We start from the raw sequence: 12,126 nt of genomic DNA on the forward strand, positions 1-12,126 counted from the left end.
AACACAAAACTTGCAACATTCTACTCCAGGCCGAACACGGTTGTGAAAACAAAACAAAATGTTTACTGCCATCTAGTGTTCAATTTATAGACAAACAACCTTTTGTGACAACCTGAATGGGTGTTCGGTTGGAGGCTTGTGGAGATTGTTCCTCGGGAATGTCGAAGCAGGAGGAGGAGGTTCCTCAATCCCACTCCTCCATCTTGGGATCTGTGCTGGTAGTGTCTGAATCAAGTGGTCTGCGCTCAAAGTAGGGGGAAGGTGTGGGAGGGTGGTTGGTCACTGTTTTTTCTTTCCCAAAAGGCCTCCCTCGACCCATCACCCCCATCAGTAGCGATGTGAACCCTCTGCCTACACCACTGAAAGGTATTTCGCTCACTGGCTCTGACAAGGTGTTTGGGAGTGGATCCGATGGGACCACATTCAAAGTTGCGGAGAGCGTGTTCTGATCGGCTTGCATCGGTGGCGGTGATGATGGTTGCTCAGCAGGCTGTATGCATTTGTCTTCTTCTGCCGCAGGTGAGGTCTGCGGTGCGGGCTCCGTTTGAGGACTGGAACGAATCAGCAGACCTTTCTCTGTGACTGGATAGAGTTTGGCGGCACGCTCCCGACGCTCACTGCGCATCTGCTCCAGCAGCCTGAGCTCGGACGGAAAGTCAAAAACACAGTCCTGTAAATAGAGAAAAAAAAATAACAATGCAAAGACCTTTTCAGGATTATGTTCCATGTGTCATAGGTCCAAAACCTGACTGACTGCTTCTGGTTGCGAGCCTAAGCACCATAGCATAATCCTGATATTTGAGGAGAAGATAAAGCTCCCAGATATGCTTGGGGAAAGGATGGATTTACGCGGCCGTTATATTGAGAAAGCAAGAAACGATGGTAAGTGTCGACTCTCAATAAAACAAGTCCTTGAACTCCAAAGGCTGCCTATTTGTGTTGAACAACATTTGCAAATTATTTCATCTTTATACATAGCAAACAACGGACTCATACCAAATTGATGCACTCCAAATTATCAAGCGGATACTGGCTATTTGAGAGGTAGGTGTCCACTAAGGTCATGTAGTCCATTAGAATAGAATCCAGCAGCACCATTCTGAGAGGTTGCAAGTGGATCACTGACAGTGCCATCACGTTCAGAAGAGGTAAAGGGCACGGACGCTTGTACCACGCCTTAGTTTCCTCCTGCCAAAAAAAACAAAACAAAACAAAACAAAACAACCCCCCCCCCCAAAAAAAACAAAACAAACATACACTGTCATTAAAGCTGACTAATCAGGTTTAACTGTCGTTCTCCAAAGCGTACTTCGGTGAGCTGGGACTTGGTCTCCAGAGTGAAGAGGTGGGAGGAGGGCACCTTCAGGTGGAAACTCACCACCTCGTGAAGAGTGCTCACTCTGTGTGGAAAAAATCCTCCCGTCTCAGAGTGAAAGCACAAGACATCTGCCACCTTGGCCAGAAAAGGTAAGAGAGACATAAAGGTCAGGTCAAAGAATGATACTAGAAGGATGTACGCATATCCACCACTCTTCCCTTATGTACCTGAGTGTCAAAAACATGAGTCAGCTTTACTCCAAATTGTGTCATCAGACATCCAGCAACAGCTCTGCAGTCATGAATGACCTGTGCCACGTAACACAATCAAAAAGGGCCAAACAATACAATAAGCATGTACGACTATACACAGCTCACCTTCAGTATGTGCTTATTCTCGAGAATCATGCACAGGCCGTTCTTAAAGGCTTTCGCTCCGAGTAACAGAATGTCAAAGAGAAAAACCTTGTGTTTTGTGGCAATCTAAGACACAAACAGGAAACATCATTAGATACGGATGATGTTCGAATGCCCCCTTAATGTTGAACAGATTGGAATTTTACCAAGAAATACAAGCCTTGCTAAAAATAATAAAAATCTGCAAGTTCATAGAGATTTATTATTTATTTTTATTTTATTTATTTGGTGAATGCAAACACTTTGTTTTTCTTCTTTCTACCCACAATCTTGCTGCTATCGACTGTAAATTTTCCCAGTGTGGGACAAATAAAGGATATCTTATCTTAGATCTCTCCAAAAAGGTTAATGATTGCCTATAAATTCCCCAAAGGGCCACAAAGCATTATGTTTGTTACGTGAAGCGCCTCAAATCATTACAACATGGTTCTTTGACTCCAAGATGCCACCAATGTAATACTTACACAGCTTTGGACTGGGCACAAAAACAGCAAGCAGGGGAGACCAAGGACAATGTAAGATTTTTGACATTTGTGTCTAATTTTGAGCTGTTTTGACCTGTCCGAGAGTGTTCAAACTGCTATGCAAACTAGATTGAAGTGTCTTCTACTAAACATGTGAATCATCATTAAAATAAAATTGAACGAAAAGTGCCACTGTGCACTAGCAACAACAAACTTTTTTTGTCAGCAAGCTTTTTTTTTTTTTTTTTTTACATTCCACCTTCGAAGAACTCATCTTCTGCTCTACTTCCAGTGTCAGCTTGACAGGTGTGTCATATTGCTGTTTGTTTACCCTTCTTTTTTGGGAAAGGGAGTTTCTGTTGTCTGGCCTTTGGTAATGCAAATGCATAGAATATGCAGGGGATAATGTACATGACAGTAGTAATTGAGTGTACCATCTTATACCGCCTGTCAACCTACTGTTTCGTCACACACCATTTCCCCGTTGTGGGACGAATAAAGGTTAGCTGATCTTATCATATCCTCGAAAGATCTTGTGCTGTGACACTGAGGACCCCCTGAAAGAACTGCGGACTTCTCACCTGAAGCCAACACAGTTGGCCGTGCTTGTACATGTCCACCCCGTCAGCTCCAACGCTAACCACATGCTGCTTCTTAATTTCCATCACCTAAGAATTAACACATCACAAACATAAATCAATCATCAATATAGAGATTGTACAGTATTTTAACATAAGGCTTCACTGTTCTCTCACTATTTTTTCAAATACATGTAAGACTTTAAAACTACTTACGGCAGGTCCAAATTTCTCATTAAACCCATCAATAACTTCAAATTTGATGTATTCGTCATCATGATCAGCTATTAAAATAAAGACATTTTTAATCAACAATGATTGTTTCTATTTTGAATGACAATGTTTACATTTTACTCACCCTGGTGAAAAGTCTTGAATGGATGGAATTCTGGCAACTTCAAGTGGTCTTCAGGAATATTTCTGTGCATCATTTAATCGCTCTAAATCAAACCTTCGTCTCTCAAAGTGATATTTTGGTAACGACTTACCCATGCGTTTTGTCCTCTTCATTGGCAAACTCCACTATTGATTCACAAAATGATAATTTTAGGAATTTTCACTTAAACTATATTCGATGGCTTTTGTACTGACCATTCAAAATCTCGTGACCGTAGAATAATCTAATTCCGGGAAGTTCACATCCATGATCGCCATATGCGACTGAAACACAGCAATTTAATTAATAAATGGCGGTTAGCTTCCTCGTTCATTTAAGCATAACCAATTATCCATTAACATCAATGTTAAAGGGAATAATTATGAGCCACTTTTGTCGAACCTTTAGCGAGGGCCACTGTTTTGCTGGAGGTGATGCGCTGCACAACGCCGAAGCAAAATGACGTCTTGAGGGTAAATTTAATGCGTTTCCCTTGGAATAAATTCGTGAAATTAGTGTCTTCGTCCACCATCTTGTAGTTGTGGAGCACTCAAGTGTCGTTTATTTGAAGAAAAAAACCTCTTAAATTCAGTATCGAAGGAGGTGGCCAACTCCGTAAAGAAGCTATACGGCTAATTTGATGTTGTGTTCAAGAACAACCTGCGTGTTTGGAAAGTCGATCCACAAAAGGAATCTATTCCCGAGTTCACTGTTCGAAATATGTATTACATTACCAGATCCTACATATGGGAATTGAACAAAACTATGCTGGGACAGATCACATTACAGACTAAAATAATGTGCAATCACTGGCTTGTGCATAGGAGTTTTGTGAATTCCCAAGTGAGCCCAACGCATCCTTCAGATGGCAATAAATGAAGGGGATAATTTATGGGAAATTTAAATTGCATTGTTTAAATACAACTAGTTTGATTTCTGAAGCAATTGTCCAATTTCTTTTCACCGCTCCAGTTAGTCAATGGTAGTCAATAAATTTTTTTTTGGCCACCCTTGATTTACCCTCGGTGCTTGTTTACAAACACGATGAAAAATGCTCTTTCTGCAAATGTGTCTCGAAGAAGCAGTTCTGCACTTCTTCCAGGATAATGCCTGGAGCACTGCATTAGACAGCCTCGCCCCTTAATTGAGCAGCCACCATGGCAAGAAATATGTCTATAATTTTTGATCTTCGTGCCACAGACAAGGCAGGGGGAACCCATAAGTCTTTTAACCTTCTTTCTTTTACTTATATTTCTATTTTTTGCTGAAAGGTGTTGTGTGAAAAATGTTCTTGTCTCACAGTATAATGTCAGGATTTTTTCTGGCCTGAAAAATAACACTATCACAAAACTTTTTATTCTTATTCTTTTTTAATAACATGTATTTCACTTTTGTATACCTTCAAGACGTGTGTTCATTTTTATCTTGTTTTTTTTTTTCTTTACAGAGAAAAATACTGCCAACTGCTTAGCCACATGGGGGCAGACTTATTTCATGCAGCACATCGCAAGCAACTATTAAGCTACCTACCTACTTATGTGTATATATACCTATATATATACCCCGCGACCCTAATGAGGATGAAGCGGTTCGGAAGATGAATGAATATATATATATATATATAGTGCAATGTACATGTGGCAATAATTTTTTAATTTTGTGAAGTTTATATATATATACAGTATATATATATATATATATATATATATATATATATATATATATATATATACAGTATATATATAGAATGGATCAGTGCTGGATTGACATGGTTTGTTATTACAGAATGTAATGTTGCACACACAGGATATCTCTTTCAGTTGGTATAACAATACGACTACACACAATTGAACATCTTCAACTACATTTTTGGATTCTTAAAATTATTGTCACATGTACATTGCACAATAAGATCAGATGTGAATTAAATTTAGATTTGAACATCTCAAATTCAAATGGTGCCTAATGGTCAATCTACATTATTTTTGGATTGAGTTTGATATGAGACATCTTCTCACCCTGTATACTCACGGCCAATTTTTTTTTTTAATCACATAACATTAAATCAGAGTTTTAAGCAAGTAAATGTTTTCCACAGCATGCTTATGATGGGATTTTCCATTAAATATGATCAGATTACATTTTATATTTTAAGAATCTGTGAAAGTCTATCCCAGCCTCAACACCTGTTAAAGTTTAGTCAAGAAAAGTGACTTACAACAGAGCATGACGCTCAGAGGAGTTCCTCTGCCCACTCTGCAGTGCAGTTAATGACATGCCGGCCACATTGCAGCCTGCCTCCCGCCCCCAGACAAGCTGCGTCTGAATGTTGCCTGTTGCTTGTGTCACGTCCATTGACGAGTGTGTGTGCATGTGTGTGTGCTCAGCATGCTGCTAAGAGCACCGGTGAGGCGAGCACAGCGATCAGATGCTCCAAATGAGGAGGACGCAGATGGACAGCTTAGTGCAGCCTCTCGTCGCCCAGTACCTTGCCATGGGCTGTCAATCAAAAGACAACAACAAAAGTGAAAGTATTGCTCCGGACGACAAGGGGAAAGACGATGCGTAAGTGTCACCATAATATTTTACTCTTTTTATTTCATGCTTCTTCAACCTGTTTCGGTCAACAGTTCTGTGTATTTACCTGCATTTGAATTTGTATGTCCATCCATTTATTTAGGATCTGAAACGCTTTATTCTCACAAGGGTCCGCATACTAGTGTTCAATACATATGGTCTTTTCCTATACTAAAACAAAAGTAACACTGTTGTGAATGTGTAGCACCAAAAATGAAGAAATGTTGCGTTTCCCCTCCTTTAAAAGAAAATGGCCATATTTGCTGGTCAGCTACAAAGCTGAAGTGGATGTCCGTAATTAAGTGGTATTTCCCACAGTTAAAGGAAGGAAATGAGAACAATGCACACTATCTCATGGGAGTTCCTTTTTAAACAGAAGCCATCTTTTGTACTTCACATTTGATGTGATGGAGGCTGTGCTGCAAAAAGTACTCACACTCTGCACTTAAAGGGGAACCAAACCCAACGAGTCAAAATGTTCGATTTTACATGCACATCTCTTCTCAATCAGCCGCCGTTTACTTAAATCTTCAAAGTAGGTATTGATTTTAAAAAAACAACAACAACAACAACATTAAACCCTTTGATGCATCCTGTAACCTGATAACATGATAAGCTGTCCATTGTAGTCACCGCTGTCCCTGAAAGAGTTAAAACGTCATATCCACCATTGTACACTTGCATAACGATAGCCGCCATTTTTACTTTTACTTTTGTATGAGTGTGATTTTGTAAGAATGTGGATTCTGAGAATGTTTGGTTTTTTTTGCCAGTTCCGACCTGTTACACAGCTTCATTAACTTGCACAGCCATACACAGTTAGTATTCAGTAACACCAAGCTACCGTATGTATCATATTTTTTGGGCCAAATCCTTGCATCTCCAAAATGACTATCGGTACTCCTCACAAAAATTAGACCTTACTTTGCAATTACCAAACACTTGTTGAAGTATTTGTGCAGTTAGTTGTCGCAGCATTTGAATGATGATCAGGTTTTGCCATGACATACTTTTTGGCAAATCTTGTTGAAATAACCTCAGATTCTTACAGAATGCTTCGAAACAGATTTAAGATCTTATATTGTTGTATTCAGAATAAGCTTATGATGTTCAACATGTAAACAGTTCAATTTAATTGAGCCAGACGTAGTCGTTTTCTGTATAATTACATTTAATTTGATATCAAATGTTTTGGTACACGCTGTACTTTCATCTCAGTGGATTAGATGTCAAACCTAGTGTTTAACAAAGTGTTAAAAAAAATTGTGATAGATCCATCATTTTACTATATATGGTGGACTGTATTCTCATTAAGGTCACGGGAGAGCTGCAGCCTATCCCAGCTTACTTTAGATGTGGGGCAAACTATGAAAATGCTAGTGATATTAGGTCATAGGTTTTCCGCATAAAATGATTGTTATTCCAAAATGATTAATGTCTTCTTTTTTTTTTTGAAACCTTGCAAATTAAAGCCTTCACGTGTATACATGATTGCTATTACTGAAATCCATTACGTCATTGTCCAAATACATTTGGCAAACTACATGTGTTTGTGAAATGGGCGGTTGTAAATCCTTCCACGGAGAAAAATATTATCCTATTAACAATCATGTGTTGGTGCATTCCCTAAAAGGAGAGGGACTCCAGGATGCGGGCCCAGGTCTAGAGTTTCCACTCCAGGACGTCCTCAAAGGTTCCACAAGCCGATTCAGGTCCAGGCCCCCATGGGGAAACCCACGGTGTCAGTGGGCCATCTCGCCAAGGGGGCCAGCTGGGAGGAGCTCATCCAGGCTTGTTTGCAGGCCTTTGGTAAGCTTTAACTGGCCTTCATTGACATGTTTTTACGTGTGGATGGATATCGAGCGGATTTCAAAAGTCACCCCTGTTGCTGAGTTTTTAATATGATTGGTTAGTTTTGAACAGTCAAATCAAAGTAAATGTGTATTTTGATTTCCCTTCTCGAAAAAGATTTTAAAATGTAATTTAATTGACCCGTCGAGGTCATGGGTCACATCGATGTTGGAAACGTTTTGAAGTGATTTGTCTTGCTCAAATTTGTTTAGACTAAAAAGTCTGGCATTTGAACAAGCGTGTTTATACTTTTAACCAGAGCCGTAGCTTTTAAATTGGCATTTGTTTCATTGAATTGCTGTTATGTAGGTTTTTCTATTCGCAGTTTGATTTCCAGCCATCCTTACTGAAATCTGGATATAGACTCCGCTGGGTGTTTTGTATGTTGCGGATGTTGATGAAATGTGTTTGCCTATCTTGGCGGAGGAGGAGGGGAGGGGGCGTTACGACAGCACAGCAGGTTGGTTGAGTAGGTTGGATCAATCAAGCCAACATAATTGGCTTCATTAAGTTGTCAGGAGAGCTTTCTGAGTTTTGGTGATTATATCTCTGGAAAGAGAAGCTTTCAAAGTGGTGTTGTCCTGGTTACGCAAATGGAGCAATACGAGAGGCGTTACAATGGACTGCACATAAAAGGGCATCCCATAAACAGTGTTCGTCGATGGCGAGCTAGAACCGGGTGTAAGTTTGTGTGGCCACAAAAAGTGTCAGTACGCGCGTGGGGTTTAAAGGCGTACTAGAAGGTATGAACCAAAAATTGCAAAAAAGTAAGGCCATTTGAAAGTAGAATTTCAGGGGGCAGCAAAATGTGTTCAAGAGTACGTTGCTTTTTAAATATAAAAATCTGGGGATTACAAATGCTTCAACATGTATATAAAAAAAAATTGTATCAAAAAGCTGTTGAACGATTTCAGCCAATACCTAGAAAAGGATAATGGAGATGTTTTAATTGCCATCCCTTTGTTCAACCACAGGACATTGTATTTCGAACTGACAGTGCAGAAAATGCACAAACCTGAATTAATTATGACTCTATCACTGGTTTGGTCCGTAACATATCGGAAAATAGGCAAAATGTTGATCAGTGTTTGTCAAAGTAAAAGAAAATGTTTTACATATTTTGAGTCAACACAAAGATAATCAGTCTTCCTTCGTGGAGAACGACAGAAATCGGATATTTCCTGTTTGGAAGCTGAAATTCCAAGAATTTGGACACGTTTAAGTTAAAAAAAGGTATCGAAACGATTAATTAATAAAGATCCAAAATAATAATAGATTATGCCCAGTGAGTGACTGGCGACCAGTTCAGGCTGTAGTCTGCCTTCTGCCAGAGGTCAGCTGGGATAGGCTCCAGCAACTCCCTGTCACCCAGCATAAGCTGTGTTGAAAATTGATGGCTAGATGAATAATACATTAATTTGATAAGCGATTAGTTGTTGATTCATCAAATAATCCTTGCATGTGCCCTGTGATTTATTAGTGTCCATTCTAGGATGTAGTCAGCCAAAGACCCTAGATAGGATAGGCGGTATAAAAAAATGGACAGAAGGAATTAACAACTTTCCTCTTTCTTCATCAAAGCAAAATAAAAAAAAACCCAGCAAGTAGTAGAACAGCAATAATTAAAAACAGTCATAGATGGAACATGAATACAGACATTTACATCACGTGAAAAGTCACACTTGTCACGAAGCTACACATAACACAGACATCGGCCAACAACACTATCAGTGATACCGTGATTGATGTTTTAATCCACCACAATCGGTACTAAAGAGGGTTTGACACTGTAGTTATTGTGCACCATGTGCCCACATCATATAGGGACGCCTGTGGCGGGCGAGTTATTTGAAGGATGGCCCGATGGTACTTTCAGGCTCAGCTAAACCCAAAGGTCAATTCCCCACACCGCGTCGCTCAGATGGTGACCAGCGTTTGAAGATTACACCGCTGTGGGGAGTCGATCAATAGCCCCTGACATCATTGTCCATCAATTTCAAGACCTCACTTCACTTTGTGCTTCAAGTGGTTTGCAATACCTCAAAGAAATTTACAGGGCACATTTGGTGCTTTAAAAACAAGTCTGGCCCATGCTTTTGTACAAACAAAATATATTACTGTCAAACCTCGGTTTTCGACCATAATCAGTTCCAGAAGGCTGTTCGAAAACCGATTTGTCCCAAAACCGAAACCACGCTCTTTTAAAAAAAAAAAAACATCTTTATTGAACACGTCTGCTCACAATGGAACGCTACATGAGGAAGCGTCACTTCCTCGTCTACCCGAGAAAGCGTCACTTCCTCGTGTAAGGAAGGCGAGAGGAATCAAGTGGCACATTCAAGTGCGCTCAGTTTGGTCGAGAACCGATTTTCGATCGTAATCCGAGGCATAAAAAAAACTCGAATTTTTTGGTCGAAGACCGATTTGGTCGAGAACAGAGATGTTCGAAAACTGAGGTTTGACTGTATAAAGCAGTTGCTAGTGGTGTAGCGGTACACTCACCTGACTTGTGTGCGGGCAGCGTAGGATCGATTCCCACTTAGTGATGGCATGGATGTGGATGTGGGTGTGAATGGTTGTTTGTCTCTATAGGTACCCTCCAACTGACTGGCAGTTCAGGGTGTAGTCCGCTCAATGTCAGCTAGGATAGGTTCCAGCCCCCCACTGCGAGCAGTCAAGTATGTGCCACTTATCAGAAGCCAAAACTGTTAGCAAACACGAATCTGTGCATCAAACACAATTCAACGCAGCTCTGCTTACCTCTGGACTTTGGCATGATAGCAGGGTGTCCCACCCATAGGGGATGTGAGTGTTTCTACTTGATTCTGTCTGTGCATGATTATTTCAGACATTTGGTCAGGTTACTTGAAGGTGGCTCTGGATCTTCAGCCAACCAAGCCAATCATCTAATCGGTGGAGAAACTTGGAGGCGGTTAATATGTAGGCTAATGAGGGAGAACATGCACGTTTTAATTGCTTAAGAGGTTGGTTTTAACCCACAATGAGAGAGCTCATTCACACGCACACATTTTCACAAATAGTCCAATAGCAAAATATTTACTTGGTTGTTAAATTTTAAACTCAATGGGTGGGCAAGCACTACAGAGACACAACGATGTGTTGACAATTCCAGTTCAGGGTGAACCCCTCCTTTTTTTCCAAAGTCAGCGGGAGCGGCTCCAGCTCACCGATGCCCGAAAGATAAGCGGCACTAAAAATGGGTGGATGCTGAATAGGCTTAAATACTTGACTGGGTTGTTATCTGCTGTTGTGTTCTGTTTGTTCTCGTCTTGCTTTAGTTACAAAACAATTATTGCACCATATTTAAATCATATTTTCTCTCATCGAAACTGAATAGAGTGAAACTCTGCATATTTGTGGTTTGCATTAGACAAAGCAATAAAAGTGTTGTTCTTACTTTGGTTGCAACCTATGTTCAAGTGAGTTGAGGAGTTTCATTGGGACAAAATTAATGTCCCAATGATTGGCAATTACAGGACAGCTCTTTTTCGGTGGGATCAATTACCTGTATTTTTATTTTTTTTGGTTGCTATTTTTCAATTTATACTGCAGAGGTTCACCTGTTCATATGTATGGTGGACTCGCATCAGGCCAACCATACTGCTGCACCCACAAAAAGTAATCAATGAACTTTGCGAAATGCTCATTCCTACTCATGAGTGTCCATTTTAATCCTAAAAATATAATATATTAATAGGCATTGACTTGTATTGTTTCAAACAATTGAATATTTCTAACCCCGTGTCCCATAGTCCAACACACAACGTCCTTTAAAGTCAATTTTTTTCAGATTTCAAAGGAAGAACCATAAAAAGATCATCCCGTCTGATAACATCTTCCAAAACAAGGAAAAGCGACACACACACAATCGAGTATCCTGATGAGTGTCAAAGATAGCCTTAAAAGCAGCGCACGAGTCTGGTGTGCAAGTTTCACCGCCGTGGGCGTCTTTCCTAATTTTCCAAGCGGTAACAGATCGTCCAGAGGGGATTTACACCAACAATTAATCCTGCGCTGGTTGGTTTAGTGGTCGGGAGGTTGTGAAAACAAGGATGAGCTAATTGTTTACCTTAGACTGAATCATTCTTTCCTGTTGTGCATTTATGCTTTTATGGGTCTCACTTTACAGCTTATCGTGGGTATGGACGCGGATAAAACATTCAGCAAATATGCCGGTAGGGCATGATAGATTTTGCACAAATTCACCGTATTGTTTTTTAGGCAATACTTTAGCTGTGGGTAGCCATCCTTTCCTGTTGTAGTAGCTCGTAGTGGGTATCAAAGTAGGTTAATAGTAAACAAATACACTTGAACGAAACAAAAGCTTACAGACAAAATTCACCCCGTTGTGGACTTGTGATGCCGCTGGCTTAAGCAGGTAATGGCTGAGCGGCACCAACGGAAGCACTGCCCAAGCAGAATGCGAGGGCTGGAGTGCCGCTGGAGAGGCCGGTTGCTCACAGATAACGCAGATTGGAAAATGTGTTGCCATGGTGTGCAAAGTCTATCCAAGGTGATAAAAGTG

At 40.3% G+C, this 12,126-nt stretch overlaps 2 protein-coding genes and 1 long non-coding RNA gene across 5 annotated transcripts in view; 2 read left to right on the forward strand and 1 right to left on the reverse strand.

Moving 5' to 3' along the window:
- On the reverse strand, window positions 1–5,605 carry exd1 (exonuclease 3'-5' domain containing 1). Of its 2 annotated transcripts, none has more exons than XM_086127434.1 (11): window positions 5,371–5,605; window positions 3,368–3,436; window positions 3,265–3,298; window positions 3,135–3,196; window positions 2,993–3,060; window positions 2,780–2,866; window positions 1,696–1,800; window positions 1,546–1,626; window positions 1,310–1,453; window positions 997–1,188; window positions 1–670 (listed from the first exon to the last, which is right to left on the reverse strand). In XM_086127434.1, exons 1-11 carry the CDS (start codon window positions 5,378–5,380, stop codon window positions 185–187), a joined length of 1,338 nt encoding a protein of 445 aa, XP_085983560.1. In that variant the 5' UTR covers window positions 5,381–5,605; the 3' UTR covers window positions 1–184. The 2 variants fall into 2 exon arrangements, with proteins under 2 accessions (XP_085983560.1, XP_085983561.1); XM_086127435.1 differs by lacking the exon at window positions 5,371–5,605 and adding an exon at window positions 3,555–4,644.
- Window positions 665–1,442, forward strand: LOC147196135 (uncharacterized). Its single transcript, XR_015102678.1, has 3 exons — window positions 665–882; window positions 979–1,044; window positions 1,305–1,442. It is a non-coding gene; the product is annotated as an uncharacterized LOC147196135 (long non-coding RNA).
- The window catches only part of LOC147196136 (RAS guanyl-releasing protein 1-like), a 24,132-nt gene continuing 17,480 nt past the window's right edge, over window positions 5,475–12,126 (forward strand). The window contains exons 1-2 of one of the 2 annotated variants that reach the window (XM_086127432.1): window positions 5,475–5,717; window positions 7,363–7,538. In XM_086127432.1, coding sequence (XP_085983558.1) covers window positions 5,581–5,717; window positions 7,363–7,538 — 313 coding nt within the window. In that variant the 5' untranslated portion in view covers window positions 5,475–5,580. The remainder of the gene's footprint in view (window positions 5,718–7,362; window positions 7,539–12,126) is intronic. The other variant, XM_086127433.1, reaches the window with a different exon arrangement.

This window comes from Hippocampus guttulatus, chromosome 13 (genome assembly GCF_054856545.1).
Source record: "Hippocampus guttulatus isolate MCC_2025c chromosome 13, RoL_Hgut_1.0, whole genome shotgun sequence".
NCBI lineage: Eukaryota > Metazoa > Chordata > Actinopteri > Syngnathiformes > Syngnathidae > Hippocampus > Hippocampus guttulatus.